Source organism: Bactrocera oleae, chromosome 3, assembly GCF_042242935.1.
Source record: "Bactrocera oleae isolate idBacOlea1 chromosome 3, idBacOlea1, whole genome shotgun sequence".
NCBI classification, from domain to species: Eukaryota; Metazoa; Arthropoda; class Insecta; order Diptera; family Tephritidae; genus Bactrocera; species Bactrocera oleae.
The window spans coordinates 14,012,744-14,033,357 of NC_091537.1; the positions used below are offsets into that span (position 1 = coordinate 14,012,744).

The 20,614-nt window shown below is 33.6% G+C and overlaps 3 protein-coding genes across 4 annotated transcripts in view; 2 read left to right on the forward strand and 1 right to left on the reverse strand.

Annotated features, from left to right (window-relative positions):
* Rim2 (replication in mitochondria 2) overlaps nucleotides 1–13,531 on the forward strand; it is a 34,496-nt gene extending 20,965 nt beyond the window's left edge. The window contains exons 2-7 of one of the 2 annotated variants that reach the window (XM_036368468.2): nucleotides 5,563–5,779; nucleotides 5,915–5,985; nucleotides 6,088–6,219; nucleotides 7,128–7,401; nucleotides 7,474–7,691; nucleotides 10,681–13,531. In XM_036368468.2, the coding sequence (XP_036224361.1) occupies nucleotides 5,563–5,779; nucleotides 5,915–5,985; nucleotides 6,088–6,219; nucleotides 7,128–7,401; nucleotides 7,474–7,691; nucleotides 10,681–10,807 (1,039 nt within the window). In that variant the 3' untranslated portion in view covers nucleotides 10,808–13,531. The remainder of the gene's footprint in view (nucleotides 1–5,562; nucleotides 5,780–5,914; nucleotides 5,986–6,087; nucleotides 6,220–7,127; nucleotides 7,402–7,473; nucleotides 7,692–10,680) is intronic. The other variant, XM_036368469.2, reaches the window with a different exon arrangement.
* Nucleotides 13,532–14,372: 841 nt separating this feature from the next.
* frtz (WD repeat-containing and planar cell polarity effector protein fritz) lies at nucleotides 14,373–19,561 on the forward strand. Its single transcript, XM_036368463.2, has 8 exons — nucleotides 14,373–15,526; nucleotides 15,815–16,115; nucleotides 16,259–16,583; nucleotides 16,655–17,280; nucleotides 17,340–17,914; nucleotides 18,003–18,646; nucleotides 18,861–19,020; nucleotides 19,082–19,561. The coding sequence occupies exons 1-8, from the start codon at nucleotides 15,112–15,114 to the stop codon at nucleotides 19,198–19,200; spliced, it is 3,165 nt and encodes a 1,054-aa protein (XP_036224356.2). The 5' UTR covers nucleotides 14,373–15,111; the 3' UTR covers nucleotides 19,201–19,561.
* On the reverse strand, nucleotides 19,448–20,466 carry mRpL48 (mitochondrial ribosomal protein L48). Its single transcript, XM_014244334.3, has 4 exons — nucleotides 20,326–20,466; nucleotides 20,154–20,267; nucleotides 19,946–20,079; nucleotides 19,448–19,886 (listed from the first exon to the last, which is right to left on the reverse strand). The coding sequence occupies exons 1-4, from the start codon at nucleotides 20,335–20,337 to the stop codon at nucleotides 19,580–19,582; spliced, it is 567 nt and encodes a 188-aa protein (XP_014099809.1). The 5' UTR covers nucleotides 20,338–20,466; the 3' UTR covers nucleotides 19,448–19,579.
* Between the last annotated feature and the right edge of the window lie 148 nt (nucleotides 20,467–20,614).

The following is a 20,614-nucleotide window of genomic DNA, read 5'->3' on the forward strand; positions in this document are numbered from 1 at the left end:
TCATTAACAACCAATTACTAACTATTTTATTTATAATCACAAATTTAGATATGACATTCAAAATCTAACATTGATCCCTATCTCTTTTAAATATAGCGTGTAATTTTGTATGACACCCTGTATATTATTGTAAACTACCTAAAAGGTTTTCAACCTTCTATGGGCATTATTTTCTGGCGCATTTCAGATTTTTTATTCGCTTTAAAGACACTATACTATTTCATGATGCCTCTAAATGTAAGCAATGCGCATCTATTATATTTTATGTATCCATACTTAGGTACATTGCTATTGTAAATCAAAATAAATTACAATATTTTAATAATGCATAATAGACTTGTATATTATATGTATACTTTGAAAATAATCTAATCGCACTTTGCAATCTGATAGCTAATAATAGTTGTGGGCTGCGGTGCAGCGCCGCCGACTAACAATAGCCAATCGACAAGTCAAGTTCATAGCTATACTTCTAATACATAATTGCAATTGAATGCAAATAGCTTACACAGCAGCTATGTATATAATGCTGAAAGCACATTTAGTACAAGTGCGCCATAGTAATATCACATTCCACTTTTATGTGTAATTTAGCTACACAGTTTTTTTGCATTACTTTTTTCCTATAATTTTACTGCAATGCATTGTGCCACGATTGGCTGGGCAGTTGTTGTAACGTTAACGTTGTGATTGATTGCCAATGCATTTAATTTGTCATATACCATATACATGCATATGTGTATCAAATTACCTGTCGTCACAAATCGTATGATTTATTGAAAAAATAAAAATAAAAATTATTAAAATATAATAAAAATGCTATTCAATTAATCGCAATCAATGGAAGCTCACTAAATTGCATACATACATATCTACACACACATATAATATTTAGTCTATGGTATAATTGCTCGCGACCAGGGTTGCAAATAATGCATTAAAAAAATAATTTAATAATTTATTTTGATTAATTTTTAATCCCAAAATTTATTTTTAATTTTTAATCCCAACTATTTATTGGACTAAAAAATAAAAAATAAAAATATTAATAGAAGATATTTAGAATAAACATTTTTTCGAGTTCAGTCAAATAAAAAAGTAATATTTTCAATTTTGAACTAAATTTTTTTTTTTTTTTGTAATCACATATACGGGATTAAAGAAAATTAAAACCGCTTACCAGAATAAAAATAAAAAATATTTAATGTAAAAACCAGATTAAAAATTAATAAAAATAAATTTTTTATATAAAAATTAATTTAAAATAAAAATTACTTAAAATAAATGTTTAATCACAAAACTTATTTTTAATTTATAGTTAAAAACCGGATTAAAAATTATTTTAATTTATTTTTGATTTATTTTTAATTTTTAATCCCAAAATTTATTTATAATTTTTAATCCCAAAATTTATTTTAAATTTTTAAACCCAACTACCGGGTTGAAAAATAAAAAATAAAAATATTAATCTTAAGCATATAGTTAAGAATTAAAAAAAGCATTTGCTTTAGAATAAACATTTTTTCGAGTTCTGACAAATAAAAAAGTAATATTTTCAATTCTTAATCTCAAACATCTTCGATTAAATAATGAAAATATAATTTTCAATCCCAACATCGGGATTAAAAAATGAAAATCTAATTTATAATCCAAAATTTTTTAATTAAAAAATTCGCTACCCTGCTTGCGACTCATGTGACGGCTTTTCGCCAATAACAAAGTTGTTATTAGAAAATTGAAAATAAAGCATGTGCCTTTAAACGTCTCGCATCTCATATAATTTCCATGCGTATTGCAATAAATTGTATGCAAGCACGTTTTGTACATCACATTTAGGTATTGTTATTTTTGTAAATATTTTTGTTTTTGTCTCAAAAATTTCACAATAAAATCGCACATTTCCACGCTCAGCTTATGCACATCAAACAGTATCTGGCTTTATGACCGTCTGTCTGCTGTGCTATTTCCAGACTTGACTTGACGACCGAGCCGTTACTGGCCTGTGACCAAGCTTTCGTAAGATTTAAGTCAATTGAGCCGGTATTTGTTTCTTAAATGCTGTTATCACTAAACGTCAAACCGGTTTGACATTTAAAGGTTATCAGTAGCCGTTGTCACCCCAGGCAAAACCGGTTTGAGTCGGTTTGTGGTTGGTTGTAGATTTTGTTTTGATTTTAGTATTTTATTTTTCTTTGTAAAAATAAAAACACATGCGATGAGGCACGTCAGTACGTTCCTCTCTTGTTTGCCGTTTCCCTCACTCCGTTAAGGATGAGTGGTGCTGATAATGTTTCCTTTATTTTGCTTTGTTTTTGTTATTAAACTGTCTATATTTAATTAAAATATAATTTTATTTATGATTATTGTCTCAATTGTAAGTTGAGTAACTTTCAAATATTTGCTTTTGTTGTTGCATGGCTTTAAGCTTATATGTAGTATTATTATTGTTTTTTATTTATTCTTTATTTACTGTTTTCACTTTTACATTTTTTTTTTCAAATTCTCCAGTATCATTTTCTATGATTCGTATAAGTTTACATTGCATTGCTTGATGCTCTTTGTATATATATATATATATATAAACATATGTATTACATAGGCCTATTTTAATTTTATTATTTACACAACATATTGTTTTGATTTACGACTTGTTTTTACTGTTCTGACTTATTGCCTTCTACTTTTTAGTTTACAATTCACTTTCGGTACTATTTGCTTACTGGCACAAGAACTTTCTATTTATTATCGACCAAACCATGTAATTGTGCACTAACATGTCTGTATATTAGATAAGCAAGTTGAAAGTACAAATATGTACATTATTTTTGTTTACCTCATAAAATTAATTAAGCCCATTCATACACACGGAGGTGGTGGGTGGCACATCTCAAAAAAGACTAAATGACAAATTATAGTTGGTCTGTATATATGGTGTATGCATTAATTCGTGCGGTTTTTTTACGAAAATTAAGACTTTATTGTGAAAAAATTGTTATACATTTAATGTTCAAAGTATTGCCCATCGGAAGCTATGATGTTTGCCCATCTTTCTGGCAGTTTGTGGATCCCATTCCAAAAGAACTTCTCCGGCTTGGAGGTCAAGAAAGAATCAATCCAATTTCTGATACCCTGTTCTGAAGAGAAGCGTACTCCGGTGAGGGCATTCTGAATTGATCTGAACAAGTGGTAATCGGAAGGTGCTATGTCTGGGCTATAAGGCGGGTGAGGTAGAACTTCCCACCCACAGTTTTCCAAATAGTTTTTAACTGGCCTTGCAACATGTGGCCGAGCGTTGTCATGATGAAAAAATATTGATTCGTGTCTGGTCGTTTTTCCGCGATGGCCTTTTTCAAACGAATCAATTGTTTTCGGTAGAGGTCCCCATCGATCGTCTGACCCGATTTCAATAGCTCATAATAGAACACACCCTTGTGTTCCCACCAAATACATAGCATAACCTTAGCAGCATGGATATTCGGCTTTGCCGTGGATGTTGATGGTTGGCCGGGCTTCACATACGATTTCTTGCGCTTTGGGTTATCATAATGAATCCATTTTTCATCGCCAGTGACAATCCGATGCAAAAACGACTTCTTTTGGTGGCGTTGAAGCAACATTTCCGACATGCAGAATCGACGTTCGACGTCTCTTGGTTTAATGCATAAGGCACCCAATTTCCAAGCTTCTGGATGAATCCTAATGATTTTAATCGTCTGGAAACGGTTGCTTGATCAACTCCTAATACTTTTGCAAGTTCTTCTTGCGTCTGGCATGCATCTGCGTCGAGCAATGTCTCCAATTCTTCGTCTTGAAGTTTGTTTGGCTGTCCGGGTCGTTCTCCGTCGTTTAAGTCGAAATTGCCACTTTTAAACCGTGCAAACTACTTTTGGCACGTTCGTTCGGCTAAAGCATGGTCACCATAAACGTCCAGTAAAATACGATGGCTTTCGGCAGCACTTTTTTTCATGTTAAAATAATGAAGAAGAACTCCCCGCAAAAACACTTTATCTGGTACAAATTTCGACATTTTCAAATGAATGAAACAAATTGTTGTTCCCGCTCAAACAATTTATATCTACTGAAAACGACGCGAAATGGCAGTACCTTTGAAATGAATATAGCCACAGATGAATACGACGCGAAATAATACTAGTAGAGCCCTCTCTTAGAAAACCGCACGAATTAATGCATACACCATACATTTTTTTTATACTTTGGCGATTTAGCTTTGTCCGTCTGTTTGTATATACGCGAATTAGTCCCCCAGTTTTTGAGATATCGATCTGAAATTTTGTACAGATCCTTTTTTCTCCTAGAAGCTGCTTATTTCACGAAATCGCCGCTATCGCATCACTATAGTATATATAGCTACAAACTGATCGATCAAAATCAAATCCTTGTATGGAAAAGTTTTTTATTTGACAAGATATCTTCATGAAATTTTGCATGAATTATTGTTCAAGAAAATGTTGCAATCTCCGAGCATATTGTTCAGATATTGCAATATCCATATAAACTGACCGATTAAAATCAAGTTCTTGTGTGGAAAACTTGAAATGTCTCCAAATTAGAGCCTACAAATAGAAGATATAAATTTTAAGACGTAACTCTAAAGTAAAGTTTTGAAATTTTTCCAAACTTTTTTTGGTTTTCAAAATATATTGCTTTGTTAAATTCATTTTAATAATAAAGAACTGCGATATACAATTTTATAAAATATCATAAAATATGTGTTGCTATAAAGATTGTGCTATAAAAAGTTTTCTATAAAATTTTAAAAATTTTAAATTTTAAATTGTAACATTTGCATAACCGTACGAAGCCGTTCATTATTTCGTTGCCATAATTTTCTATTAATAATTTTACAGTGCAAGTAAACGGAGATAGCGCTGAGTTAAACTGAGATAATGCTTCTAATTATCTTTTTCGAACGCTTTTAATTGCTGTTGCATAACTTGTCTATAATTTTGCTGTCAAAATAAACAGTTTCCTTTATTATTTCTCAAGCGTCAAAATGCCATAAAGGAGATGTTAAATTTAAAAATAAAATAACTAAATATTTAGCAATTTTTGTAAATAATTTAGAAATACGAAAGATAAACTACAAATTGCAAACCAAGCACTTATTTGTTATTCTGCTCGACAAAATGCAATTTGTTTCTTCGCTAGGCGCTCAAGTGCGTCGACGATGACGTGTTGCACGTCAATTGCGCTTGTTTAGTTATAAAAACATTTTTAAAAGCAAATCAAATAAAAATGTGACAGCATGTCTTCCTGCTAACAACAAACGTACTTTATCAGTTGGCGTGACGCTCAAGCGTTACATGTATATTTGTATTTGTATGCTTTATACATAACCAAGCCTCCTGTTTACTTTTCAAGACTTGCATCAATATCAATTGAATTTCTTATACGCTTTCTTCAATCATTTGCTGATTTGCCTTAAATATGCTTACAATAGACAAACGTAACATACATATATATATGTGTACATACCATACATACACACATACATATGTATATATTGCTATAATAATTATTTTTTTCTGCTTTTTTTTCCAGTACCGCTGGCACAGTTGGTGCTGTCGTCACATGCCCCTTGGAAGTGGTTAAGACGCGCTTACAGAGTTCCAATGCCTTTCTCGGACCCACACGTCTCGAACCGCCGGGTTCCACCAATGGCGCCAGCGAATTGTTGCGACCCGAACAGCGTCGTAAATTGAGCACAACCATTTTGCGTAAGAGGTCACAGCCACAGGTGATTGGGGGTGTGCGTAGGGTAGTACCAATTTTATGCAAATTTTCAATATTCCTATTTTATAATTTTTGTTTCGAATCAGTAGCTTAACAATTATTGATATTTTAGGTAAATAATATTTACTTTTTGTTTTTAAACTCTATTTGTTGACTACAGATCATGGCTATTTCACATTGCGGCATCTCATCCACCTCCACAAAGTCCATGAGCATCATACAGTGCTTGAGGTAAGTATTCAGTATAATATTTGGCAAGTCAAGTTTTCTGTTTCGTTGCATCTAACCTAGCCTATAATGTTTAAAATAATTTATTTATTTTCATTTTTCCAGGTACATAGTACAAAATGAAGGTCCACGCGCACTTTTCAAAGGTCTGGGCCCAAATCTCGTTGGCGTAGCGCCATCACGTGCGGTATATTTTTGCACCTACTCACAGACAAAGAATTTTTTGAATAATTTAAGGTAAGTTTCGTTGTTTTTTATGCTTGGTTTTTCGTATTGAAAACGCAACGTGATAAATAAAACGCTTTGAAAATACATTTTTCGAACTAGACAAGTTATATAAATCTGGTCAAGTAGAAAAAATTGCATACGCAGCATTTATGAATAACTCTTGATGAATGGATTTTGGCTTATACCTTAAAATATTTTTACATTATTGTCCAATAAACGAAACAAAATTATAAAAAAAATAATAATAAAATATATACTATTTCTTTGAATCCAAATTAAAGAAAATACCATATTTGATATGGGTTTAGTGCTACCTGACAAACAAATTTTTCCAGTTTGCGTAATGCAAGGTGCCGTAGGCTTTTGTTTATGTTTTCTTGATATTTATGCACCTTCTGTCTATTACACCATTTATTAATAAAGCAAATTATACGCAGTTTTGTTCTACTGGACTAGTACTACTAGTTTCCACATATACAAATACATAAATTATTCGAAAAAATGTTAGGCAAATAAAAATATTTAATCGATAGACATTAATGCAGAAAAATGCTTCATACATGTGGTTACCAGTTGAAATTTGCTGGTGGAGCACCGATTTGCGACTATATTTTCGAAAGGTGCACACGATATGATTGATAATTTTCTAAGTGGACAATAGCTCCGCGCTTGCTTACGTAGGTTAAAATATCATAATAATAATAATAACAGCGTCGCCACTTTAATTAATGAATCTCTCCAACAATGCAGTATGGCGTGTGGGTCACGTTCTCACGAAAACACCTCTGACCGCTTTTGATCTCTATGCACAGTTTTTTAGCGATTCACTAATTTTACCACTGGTAAAAGTTGCTTATTACAAACCAATTCGATAACATAATTAACAAAATTATTATTTTCGCACAAATTTGTTGCAGTTACATGCAAACGGAGTCACCGCAAGTGCACATCTTGAGCGCTGCCAGCGCTGGTTTTGTCTCCTCCACACTAACGAATCCTATTTGGTTTGTGAAGACGCGCCTACAGCTAGACTATAATTCCAAAGTGCAAATGACGGTGCGAGAATGCATTAATCGAGTGTATGCACAAGGCGGCATTGCCGGTTTCTACAAAGGCATTACGGCCAGCTATTTTGGCATCTGTGAGACAATGGTACACTTCGTCATTTATGAGTTTATCAAATCGAAACTGGTAAGCGTGCTACTAAAATACACTTTTTTCTTGCCACAATAACTATATAATATATTTCTAACGATTTTACAGCTAGAAATGCGCAACTCACGTCACGAAGATGTCAAATCGTCGAAGGATTTTCTGGAATTCATGATGGCTGGTGCCGTTTCAAAGACTGTAGCATCCTGTATTGCGTATCCACATGAGGTGGCACGCACAAGACTGCGCGAGGAGGGCAATAAATATAATACATTTTTCCAAACATTGCAGACTGTGTGGAAAGAGGAAGGTAGAGCTGGACTTTATCGGTAAGTCGCACAACTAAATATGCAAAATTTTAATAATTATTTTTAGCATATGAATTAGAAGTGACTGTTGTTGTTGTAGCGGCAGAAAACATTCTCCAAATGATTTTGAGGAATGCTGCTAAGTTTTCAGTCCTTCGGAGCATATAAATCCGGCTACACTCCGGTTACGTAGCGACCACTGTCGTTGGAACAATATTCTAAGTTTTCTTTTCATAGCTTGCACAGTGTATATTAGGTTTGCCACGAAGTTTGTTACAGCCAGCAGGAAGCGTAGGAGACCCCATAAATTAAGCCGTAACGACCGCAGTCGATTTTGCCATCTCTCTTTATAGTCCCTTAGTTTTTGACATATCGATCTGAAATTTTACACACATCCTTTTCTCCCCAAGAAGCTACTCATTTGTCGGAACCGCCGTTATCGAACCACTATAGGGTATAGCTTTAGCTGACCATTTATCCCGGTTTGACCGGGACAGTCCGGATTCCGAATTAAGCGTCCCGGCTGTGCCTGGTTTAGAAATTAAAAAAAAAAGAATAAATTAAATAGATAACAAGATAACACTACAATCTCCGAACAAATTGTTTGGATCGGACCACAAAAGCATGTAGTTGCCATATAAACTAATCGATCATACTCAAGTACTTGTATGGAAAACTTTTTATCTGACAAGATATCTAATTGTTTACATTGTAAAACTGACCCATCAAAACTAAGATAAAGATGTTCATAAAAGCTCCTTTTTCCATCGTCAAATTGCAAATTTCGCAATAAAATTCTCCATCAACTGACCTCGACTGCTAATATGCATAATTGCAAGAAATAAAACGCTTTCTCTGTCAGCATTAGAGTGTACTTACGTATGTACATATGTTTTTTCAATATTTTCAATGTACAATTACATACACATACATATACATACGCTTACACTAATTGACCGACCACACTGTAGCCTCTTGTATGCGTCGTTGTTGTGTCTATTTTTAATTTGATTATCTCAATGACATAGAAGGCAAACTTTACGTAAACACACACACACACATATGTACACGTGTGCGCTACTTCACACTGTCTGTCAAATTCTTTTATGCCCCTTAGTGATTTATTTGTTTGGATTTTTTTTTATTGCCAAATTACGCATTAGTTTATTTACTCGCCATAAAATAAGATTTTCTTAGCAAAAGTCTGTTTATTTTATTTTATTTTTCTTATGCATGTTTCGCTAAATTATAATAAACGTTAAGTAATAATTACTTTTATTGAAAAGCATTTATAAATATAAAAACCCGTGACGACGCGTAAAAAATTGCGCACACAATTTGCGCAACTTTTTATGAACACCCTGTGGAATTTAGCTTACTTTAAGTAAGCTTGTTTATTAGCTATGCAAATAGCAATAACTCGTGAATTATTTTATTGTTCTTAGTATTTGTTTAAACCTACTGAACTTTCCACTCTGGTTGTTTCAAATATTTATTATTAGGTGTTATAACGGTTTAATAATTTCATCAGCCTTAAAAGAAAGATTTCAGAAACAGTTTTTGGAATTATAAAGGTCTAACAAATTCCTCTGCTATAAACATACATATGTTTCCATGGCACTTCAGAAAAGATAATATTACGAACTAAGTTCTCCCTATTGATCCCCTCGATTACGTAGCCAATCTCTGGGAGAGAAAAAAGGTTTCTGGCAGTGAAAATATGATTTTGCTTAAAATTATCACAAATCCAAAAAGCAAAAAAAAAATATAAAAAACAACCCGTTGATTTCGGTCGCATCGAAGCTATAATACTCTTGACAAAAACCAAAAATTCCTTAAAAGATCATTAATTTTGATCGGTCAGCTTGTATCGCAGCTTTATGTTATAGTGATTCGATCTGCAAAATTTCTTCGAAAATTGCACCACTTATACATATATCTCGTCAAAGGAAAATTTTTCCATACAAGCACTTGATTCCGAGCTTTCAGTTTGTATGACAGTTATATGCTATAGTGATCCAATAGCGACAATTCCGACAAATGAGCATCTTGGGGTGGACAGGACGCGTGCAAGATTTCAGATCGATATCTCAAAAACTTAGAGATGAATTCGCGTATATACAGACGGACATGACTCAATCGACTCAGCTTGTCATGTTGATCATTTATGTATATATTTTATAGAATCACCGACGTTTTCTTTTGGGTGTTACAAATTTAGTGGCTTTATATTAAGCCTGTTCAGGGTATAAAAATATTATTACTATATATGAATACAGGCAATGATCGAAAGACTAGCCAAAATTTAGATTTTTGTTAAAATGGCGGCTTCCGACTTCCCATAAAAAATTTTTTTTTGTGAAAAAATGTACACTTCAGAGTGGCTTAAAAAATCGTATTCTTTCGGTGATTAGCTGACAAATATATCTAGGAAAGTCATGTGACGATCGGTCCAGCCGTTTCGAAGAAAATTTCCTTGCCGACTCCGAAAATAGTGTTTCGAGAAAAATGCGTTTAAAGTTTTGGTAGCCGTTTACACTATCTTGTCATATTATTAGAAATAAAGTCATATCTCTGAAACAATTTGCCGGACTAATTTTTTTTTAATTATCGTAGAAAATGCTCAAATATAGATATTGGTTAGTAAAATATAATTCGATATACCATATATGCAAAAATTGAAATCGATTTTTCAAAATGCACGCTTAATATGTTATCCATTATGCTCTCTACTTTGCAAAGTCCTGCGGCCAAGGGAGACAACGTGTTTCCTTGTGATCTGAGGGCTTTGTTTCTCCGTTTTGCAGTGTTATGGCAACGACAGTGTGGCCAATAACTAAAGTATTTCCTATTACTTTTTTCAGTAATAAATTCTCTTGGCACTAAATTTTTTTCGAAATTCGAAGAATTTAATAAAAATAAATTTTTTTTGTGCAAAATTGTATATTTGACCACAACAAATCAATTCCAGACATTAATGCATATTTCTTTCATTATCTTATCTTTGCAGAGGCTTAGCGACACAATTGGTGCGACAAATACCTAACACAGCCATAATGATGGCCACCTACGAAGCAGTCGTGTATGTGTTAACGCGACGATTCAATAATAAAAGCAATGAATTCTACGATTTCTAGATTTGTTTTCGTTTATGACTTGTAGCGTGATTGATTTGAGCGACTATAAGTACAAATACGCCAACACACACACATCGCTAATACTTATATATAAACTGTGTGTGTGTGTTTGTGTGTGTATTAATGTGTGCATATAGGGTAAGCACGTGGTCAATGAAAAAATGTATTTAAAAATTTTATTTTTTCTTAGCTACAAAGTTACTATGCAACTTTGTTGCTAAACAAATTATGTAATATAAAGTTGTAAAAATTGCAGCGCACTTCTAGGCGCTTATGAGTAGACGTTAGAAGACTGCAGCACGCTGATACAAAAACAAAGGCGTACAACGAATTGAAAACTATTTTGAAATAGCTTTAAATTCTAGCAAACACACTAACTAATAGAGTAGCATGTTGCAAGTTGTGCGCAAAATTTTATGTAATGCGTTTATTTAGTTTTTTTTTTCGTGCATAGGAAATGTTGTGCAGCAATTAAACAATCAAGCAGTCAGTCAATATACTACTTTTAAGAGATATGGCAGGCCAACACTGATAAGCCACTTATTTTGTGCGCATAAAGTGAACGCAGACATTACTTTTGCTCAGCAAATTTATATTTGCAATATTTAAGTTTTTTAAATTTATTATTGATTTTATTTGCTTAAAACATTTTCTGAACATAATTTTTGAATTTGTTGTGTTTAATATATTTTTTTCTGCAGCTCTATAGTGTAGAGCTTTTGGCTAATATATAGATTTATATATTTATATATTTATGTGTATTATGCAATGAAAACAACGCTAAACACATACACACACACACACACACTCACATAAGTGCACATATAAAAACTAATTGTAAAACAATTATAAAACAAAAATTGTGAAACCTTATTTATGTATGTAAAAGTATGTACTTTGTACGCTTTAATGTTTAAAAACGTTATTTTAGTGTTAAATAATTTACTTATTCCACTTAAAATGTTAACTATAAATTATTATTTTTACACTAAGTATTGGGTGAAATGAAGCAACACAAAAGGATTGATACACATTTAATGCGCATACATGTTTAAGCATGTCGTCATATTTATAGCTAAACACTTGAAGTGCTATATTTAATTTTCTACACACTCGTCTTGAAATTTATAAGTCATATGCACTTCAATTAGTGCAACTAAATGCATACGTACTTGCTCATGCCATAAACATTTTAATTTGTTAAGCACATTTGCTGTAATGCTAAATAATATATACTTGAAATAAGCATTACTTTTATTTTTATTATTATATATTGTTTTTTTTTTTTGCTTTGCGTATTTTACTTGTAGTTGAAATTGACCACGAACAAAAACAAAAAAAAAACAAAACCATATTTTAACCAAATTCGGAATCGAAACACTGAATAAGGCTGCTCTATAGTTAGACTGCAAAGTAGCTCATATAAAATTGTTAAAAAAAATTTAAAAAAAAATTGAAAAAAAAAATAAAATCATAATAACTACTATAAATATGTAATTGGCACAAAATAGTAAAAAATAAGTCTTAAATATAAGTTGCTGTGTAAATAGTATGTAGTCGAAAAGAGGTGTGATAAAATTTATGTTAGTTTTTCAAGATGTCACATGAGCTGTAAGACTGCGTGGTATAGCGCCCAAAAGTAGATTTGCGCTTTAAATATTGGCATTCATTGAATTGTTTGAATTGATCCAGCGTTAATTTGGTAAATTTGCACAAAAAATACCAAACATGTACGTATTTAATGCAAATTAGCATGCTTTTAGGCGCAAACATACTACGTGTCTGCAATATTTGTCTTGTAAATTCATCGTCGTCCAAAAAGTCATTTACTATATATGTATGTACATAAACGCATAACAAAACGTTAGCAAATATCGCAATGCCTTGTATAAAATTAAGTTATATAAAGAACAACAATGAAATATACATAAATATAATGAAAAAATTTGAATAATGTTATTACAAAGTCCTTAAAGCACAACACTAGTGTTTGAAAACTCAAACTGCAACTTGAATTTCATATATAAACACAAACATACAAAACATATATATATATATACAGACATTCATAGAATGAACTAAAATATATGTATGTATGCAATTATTATTATTTTTTTTTTTGTTTTTTGTAAAAAAATATTAAATATTGCTTGTAGCGAAAAGAAAACACTTGAATATATATAAATTCCTTTTTAATTCTAATTGTTCAAAGTAATTTTGCGTCACTTTGCCACCGCTAGTGTAAGAGAAAATCCACATAATATTTAAAAAATATATAATAAATTTGATATAAAATGTTGTACGCCGACATTTTGTCGTTAAGCTGGCAAGTTTGCGGTTTTACGTTATTTTAATTTTTGTGCGCTGAAAGTTTAATGTTTTTGTAGCTGTTTAGTACAGATTTCCATATGTAATTACATAACATTAAGTATAAAAATAATTTACACACATACATATATATTTAAATATATACACGTAAATATATCCATGTTACTTGTTTTAGTGTCGTAAGAGTTTTTCGATTTTGCTTTAAAGTAAACTTGGCTTACAAACTATGGCAAAATCAATGAATTACTTAAGAATGAAATAAAAGAAACAAAGTAAATATATAAAAATGTGAACGAGAAACACGAAAAAAATATCTGTGAATTAATTTGTGAAATTATATATTTTACAATACATTACAACAACTGAAATGAAATAAAAGATTTGTTTAAATAAAAACTTGGATCTCTTATCTTTTACTATTAAAATGGCGAAAGGTTTGTTGTGTAGAACATATTGGAAAAATTTAGGTAAATATATAACACACATAATTTATTTATAGTTTTGAATAATATCGCTTATTAAGTAATATATTTCTGTATAATAAATTAACAATAATTAAAACAAGAAAAAGCGTTAAGTTCGTTTGCACCGCATTTAATACCCTTAACAAATAAAAAAAGTTATCCATATAAGATTTTTTCTTTGATCGGTCAGTTTGTATTGCAGCTATATGCTATAGTAGTCTGATCTGAACAATATGTTTGAAAATTATAGCCTTACCTTGAACAATAACCCGCACTAAATTTCGTAAAGATATCTCGTCAAATGAAATAGTTTTCTATATAAGAACTTGGTTTAAAACGCTCAATTTGAATGGCAGCCATATGCTATAGTGGTCCGATCCAAACAATTTATTCGAATAATGTATCTTTGCATTGGACAATAATCCGTACCTAATTTCGTGAAGATATCCCGTCAAATGAAAAAGCTTTTCCTACAAAGACTTTTTTGTTTTAATCGTTCGGTTTCTTTGAGAGAAACTTAGTACATATATATTATTATTATTTATAATTTATATATATATTATTATAAATAATAATAATATAATTTTTTTAATAATTATTAATGTTTACACGTATAATGTGATTCCTTAAAGTATTTCTCAGAAATAAGTAAATAGATTTTCGTATTATTTTACATTTAAACAGACTATTGTTTCCGGTGTAGTCGTCATTACTTCTGTGTGCAACTCTGCTTTTCTCTCATCTCTGATCATACACTAATCGGGCAGAAGCAACAATTCATTGTTGATTGTCAATTTGCGTGCAATTTTTTATTGTTATTAGTGTTTATATATTTATTTTTAAACAAAATATCTGCGATATTGTTGTGTAATATTGAAAAAAATTCGTGTTTAAGTGCTACATATATACAAGTGTAAATAAATGTACTAAAACATAAAATTAATTTGCTTGAAATACCAATACGCAGAATCAACAGGTCTGCATAGCACAATGACTACAACGTAGGCAAACTTGCGCATCCATACCAACAGTAGGGCAATAAAAGGCATGCAGTTAACAGCAGCACAACAACAACGACGCAAACAACATTAACTACTTACTCAATAACAATAGCAACATATATCAAGTAATATTATTTCAACGCATAAATTAGCCAAATTCTTCGGGAATCTAGCTGTGACTGTGGTAACGACGGCAACGCTAACCGCGAGATAGCAGCCGCATATAGAAATATACTTGTAGTGCCGTTTGTTGGCGATAAGTTTGGAATAACATTAGCACATGTATGCTTAAAACGAGACCTGGAGTTGTGGTTTGTTAAATTCCCGTTGTGCATAAATTCATTTGGAAATTGCATGTGCAAAAAGTGTAGTAGTGCATTAAATCGTCTAACGATAAATGATGTGAGCGTATTGTAAGAATAGAATATTATAGAAATATAAACATTTATATAATATAAACAAAAGTTATTGAGAGCCAACTGCTTGACGTTTGCAACCACAAGCACCTGCAATGCTAACGCTCCTCGGTGAATGTCATCTATGGAGTGTACGCGATGAGTTGCGCATTAAATCAACCGACCTGGGTGCCTTCCGTTACACACGCAATCGAGAGGCACAACAACAGAACGCTGAACTGACAGCGATCGCCAAGCGTGATTACACTGAACGGCGTAATGGTGTGACCGTGCTCAAGAATAGCCGCAAGGCACCTGGGCGTTTAAAGGATAACATTAAACGATTGGAGGAATTGCTGCGGAATTATAAAATTGTGCATTCTGAATGGCGTGATGCAGCGCAAGTGCTGCTGCTATTCGCCAATGGTATTATCGCACATATATCTGTGGATCCGGCGACAGGTGACATCTTGCGTATGGTCTACGAGAAGTACCTTGTTGGCAAGCTGGCGTCGGAAGTTATCACCGACGGTAAGTGTTTATGTATGCGCATAGGCATGGAAATTAATGTGACAAACAGTTGCGCGGCGAATGTTGTTTATCTGTGTGTATATGTATGTATTCTCTGGTGCTGATAGTGTGGAGAAATTTGCATTTGCGCATACCCATGAGCATGCGCGCATTCACACAGTTTCACATGCAATTAATGTTAATTAATTTCGCTCACAACTTTGCTGTGTTTTGTTTGTTTTACATACAGTAATTTTGCATTACATTAGTAATACGTTTTATTGTCTCATGTTTTTATCTCTGGTCTAGCGTTTTTCACACGTTCCCACATCGTCTTAGCCTATAATACGAATCAGTTGACGGTGGTGCATTTACAAAAACCGAATACACGTCTGCAAGGACCTGAGAAAATTAGTAATATGGATCCACGCATATTTCATGTGATAATACCAGGAACGTCAGAGCGTAAATTATCGCGTCATCTAATCGTAAACAGTAGCGCGGATCTTTTTGTTATATGGACGAAATCTTCTCAAAACGAAGTTTATCCTTGGCGACCAACAATACGTGATCAAGATAGGGCGAATATACATGTTTTCAAATTAAAGGGGTGAGTGTAAGATATGCAAGAAGATATCACTGGCAAGTACCGACACCAGCACAGCATTCTCCACAATTATATAACTTTGCCAAGTAGTTATTCAGATATACTTGCGCTTAACTAACAGTTTTCTTCTTCTTGTTTTAATATAGCATGCAGATAGAGTCCGTTTCATATTGTTGGTCTGAGAATGATCCGCTCTCAGTCGATTTTCTACGCTCGGCCGAAAGTCAAATTCTGACCGTAGAACAAAAGGTATCTCGAAAAGGTGAAATATCAGCTGAAGTATGTACCTATGAAATAAATGCTGGTAAAATGCAACGCGCCACAGTGACGTCGATAGCAATGGGAACGCAAATATGTTGTCACTCCTTTAGTCCAGATCAAGAGAAACTATTCTTGGGTTCAATCGATCGCAAAATTTGTCTGCATGATCTGGTGCAGCAAGTTACCAAAGTCACAACACGTATAGACATCGTAAGTAAACAAACTTGTATATATTTATATACAATAGTCATTTATATTATAAAATTACATATCAATTGCAGATACCCACGCAATGTGCATGGCACTCGGATAGTAGTATTGTTATGGTTGCTAATGAGCGTGCGCAATTTCAATGTTTTGACCTCGCACTCACGCCGGTTGGCAACCAATTGCAAAGCGAAGATGTCACGCCGCTGAATTTATTGGATCTTTCACACTACTTCACCATACAACCGACATTGTTGCACATTGCATTTAGTCACAAGCCCGATTTGACGCAACGCGCTTTACACTATGGCCAAACCGATTGTTTGCTCTTGTTGCACTTCGAACAAGGTCCGTTGGGTTGTTTGCGATTCTTCGCTGGCGCTGGTATGCGTGGGGACATACACAATTCAGGCCTGACCGCTGATGTTTTGGTTGACAAATATTTAGCGCTGAATCAACTGGAGAAAGCGGTGAATTTGTTAATGGCGATCAACTGGGAAACCTACGGCGCCATGTGTTTGATATCATTACACAAAATAGCTAATTATGTTTTCTTTCGTGGAGAGGCGAAACGCGCGCGTGTAGAGCTGCTGGGAAAAGCACTGAAGACATTCACCGATGAACTCTCCGAAGAAACAAAAGACGAGTTTAGCGATCAGGTGTTTGATTTGAAGAGACGTTTTTTCTTTTATCTGCTGCGGTAAGTTAGCATTAAAAATGTTTTTTAAAGTATGTATATCTAGTTAATTTATTATATAGAAAACATATGTATGCAGAGGCCTTTGAAGTGGCTGAAGATATTGAGGATTATGATCTTTTCATGGATTTATTCAACGAGACCAAATCGAATGTAAACTTGTTAGAATTCGCCGCCGCCGCTTTCAGTCAGGCAGCGACTATACTGCATGAAGAGGAGGGACACGTTGGTGCTGTGAACGGTGTTGCGAATAACAATTTAAGTACGAGTGCCGATTATCGCTCGGAATCGGCGTGCTCACAATCAACATACTCCGACATGCAGGTGGTGCAGCGCAGCAAGCTACAACATAACAAATATACAAAAGAACATTTAAAGAACTATGTGCCACCATTGCCATCATTCAAATCGAAAGTATTTAGTGCCGAAATGATAAAAATTAATATTCCAAAACCCGAATTGCGTACAGAGAGTACACAAGATGCAATACGTACACGTCCGCCGCCACCACCGCCACCTTTGCCGTCGTTGCGCAGCTTGAAACTCTTACAAAATACCAACAACTCAACAGCTATAAGCAGCACGCTTGCTGAGCTGTCTATGAAAAGTGGCAGTGATTTTAATAATACCGGCATTGGTAAGTATTTGCACATTCTTACTGTAACTTCAAGCACTAAAAATATTTATATAAAAATTTTTATAAATTTCTTTTGTTCATTTTGCAGCGCTGACTGCTGCTCCATCCGTCACACTTTTACCATGGCAGCAGCAACTGCCAGCCGATGTAATGGCACCAAACAGTATAAACCCACCCGCCGCCACAATGCTGCCAAGACTTAACACCGCCGGCAGCAGTAGCAGCGCACACACACTGTTGCCCGTAAATTCAACACACCAGCAAACCATCACCGCCAATTCAAATGTGCTGCATCATGCTACACCGGCTGTGATTGCTGAAAATTCCTTGCCATTGCAACAAAAACATATGCAACCGTTGCCACCAACCGCGCTTACGCCTACTTCGCTTGCTGCCGTATCCGCGTTGCAATCTGTTAATTATAAGCCAAAATATTATCAACATCCATTAGTTTCGGGCACAATACCACCAACTTTGGTTGTGACCACAAATAGTGAGGAATATCAAAAGCGTTTGTTGCAAAAGAAGCCAACGGCGTCAATACTATCGAATAGTTCAACACAACAACATAACGGTGCTAATTTAGTCAATGGTGGCAGTGGTGCAACGTATGCAAATGGCTTGAATAAAGATTTGCAAAGTGGTGGCAATGGTGTTGGAAATGGTCGCAATGCTGCAGGCGAGAAGAATAAAGTGAAGTTCTCGGACACGGTGCAGGTCGCTGTAGTGCCGGTGAGTGCTTCAATGCAATTAAAAATAACAGTAAAAAAAAATAAAAATAAATACAAAAATTAACTAAAAAGACTACAAAAATTAAAATAAAAAAAATTAATTAATTAAAATTAAAATAAAAAAATACCAAAATTAAAATAAAAAAATACCAAAATTAAAATAAAAAAAATACCAAAATTAAAATAAAAAATCTTTTAAAACCTTTACATTGCAGGAGATCCCACGCAAAGAAAAACCACAATTGCCGAAGCGTAATGGTTATTCGCGCCCCTTACCGCGTAACATTACAAATCCGAAGAAGGAATTAGCGGATAGCTTGCCGTTATGTCATCCACATGATGAATATTTAAAAGATTTTAATCCCTTATCAGCAGGTATTTTTATTGTAGTTATATGTATGTATTGCGTTTCTAAAGCTCCGTCTATTCGTTTCAGCTGATGAATTACCTCGTCCGCCGGTAAGGTCCTCAAATCGTGATGAAACCTCAAAGTCACGCAAATCGAATAATACATCTCAGCCGTCTATTAAAGTGGTGCACTTTGGTGTTGTCTAAGCAAGCACATTTTGTTACAAATTCTCGCTTTGATGCTAACGGTGCTATTCAGCCTTACTTTAATAGAAGCTGTGCAGATAAAACGTCCATTTATACTATATATATGTATTTAGGTTTAAGCTCTACACTATTTGTGCCTTCTTGTAATAATTTTTCTAATTTTTCGTATATACTTTTGTTTTCAAAAAATTTCGATGTAAAAACTACATTCCCGTCCAGTAGGGAAAGCTTTAAATAGTACATTCCATTTAGGTATTAAGCAGTGAATTTAGTATTTTTATTCATTTTAGTTTGTGTAAATTAAGCGATTGCTACAAATATATGCATGTACGTTGTACCCTCCGTGTACAATTAAAACAAATCATACATATTTTTAGAATTATTTCTTTTTGGGACCGCCCATACCGCCTGTTTGCATGCGTTCCAATTCTGCTTTGAGGTCTAACAAATCACGATCGGGTACATAACGGCGCTCCTCGAACTCATCAGAGTGTTCTTGTACACTTAACTGCACACCTTCGGGCAAAGCGGCTTGCGCTATGCGTAAAAATACAGGATACACAGGTGCGTTTACATCGTTTATTTGCAGATTGCGTTCATACATTTTCAGCCTGTATTCGGCATCCACAACGGCGGAGTTGGGACGCAATCTTTGTACTTGTGTGGTTTGTGGCGGCAAAGCGTAACTAGAAATAATAATGTAGTTCTATATATTGTTATTTTGAATATTTTTATGCACGCTCACCAATCGGACACATCGATATCAAGGTATTCCGCAACACTGTGCAAGTAACGCTGGTAGCTCTCAAGTATTGGAAAATCATAACCTTTCATTTGCACATTGAGACAGGAATATTGTGGATACTTGGGTTTCAAAGACTGTAACAATAAGCAGTTATGGTTGAACGTGTTTTAATACATTTTATTATTATTTAGCACGTCCAAGTAGGTACCTCCAAATAGTCTGGTTCATATACGCTTCGCCCATCGCTGTATTGCTGTGTTGAAGTTTTATTTAAAGACGTAACAGCATTATTGCAGAGCAGACGCGGCACAATTGGACTAAGCTGTGTAGTATAGATAAATCATTTGTATATGGAATAATGCATAATAAAATAAATTTACCTTTCTTAGCATCTTGTTTTTACACCGATTTCCACTTATTTTTTGTGACTTATTAAAGAGGTTATGTCATACAAATACTGCCAATTCTATTTTTTTCACCCTGAAAACATATGCTAGTTGTTTACATGTCATAAAGGAAAAATGTAGAACAGCTGTTTTATTTGATATTAAAAACTGTTAAAAAATCGTGCTAATTTTAACAGAAATTTGTATTACTTGACTTCACTCTTTACTTTCATATTATATCATTATATTGCCATTGCATTTGTGAACTTAATTGGTTTAACAT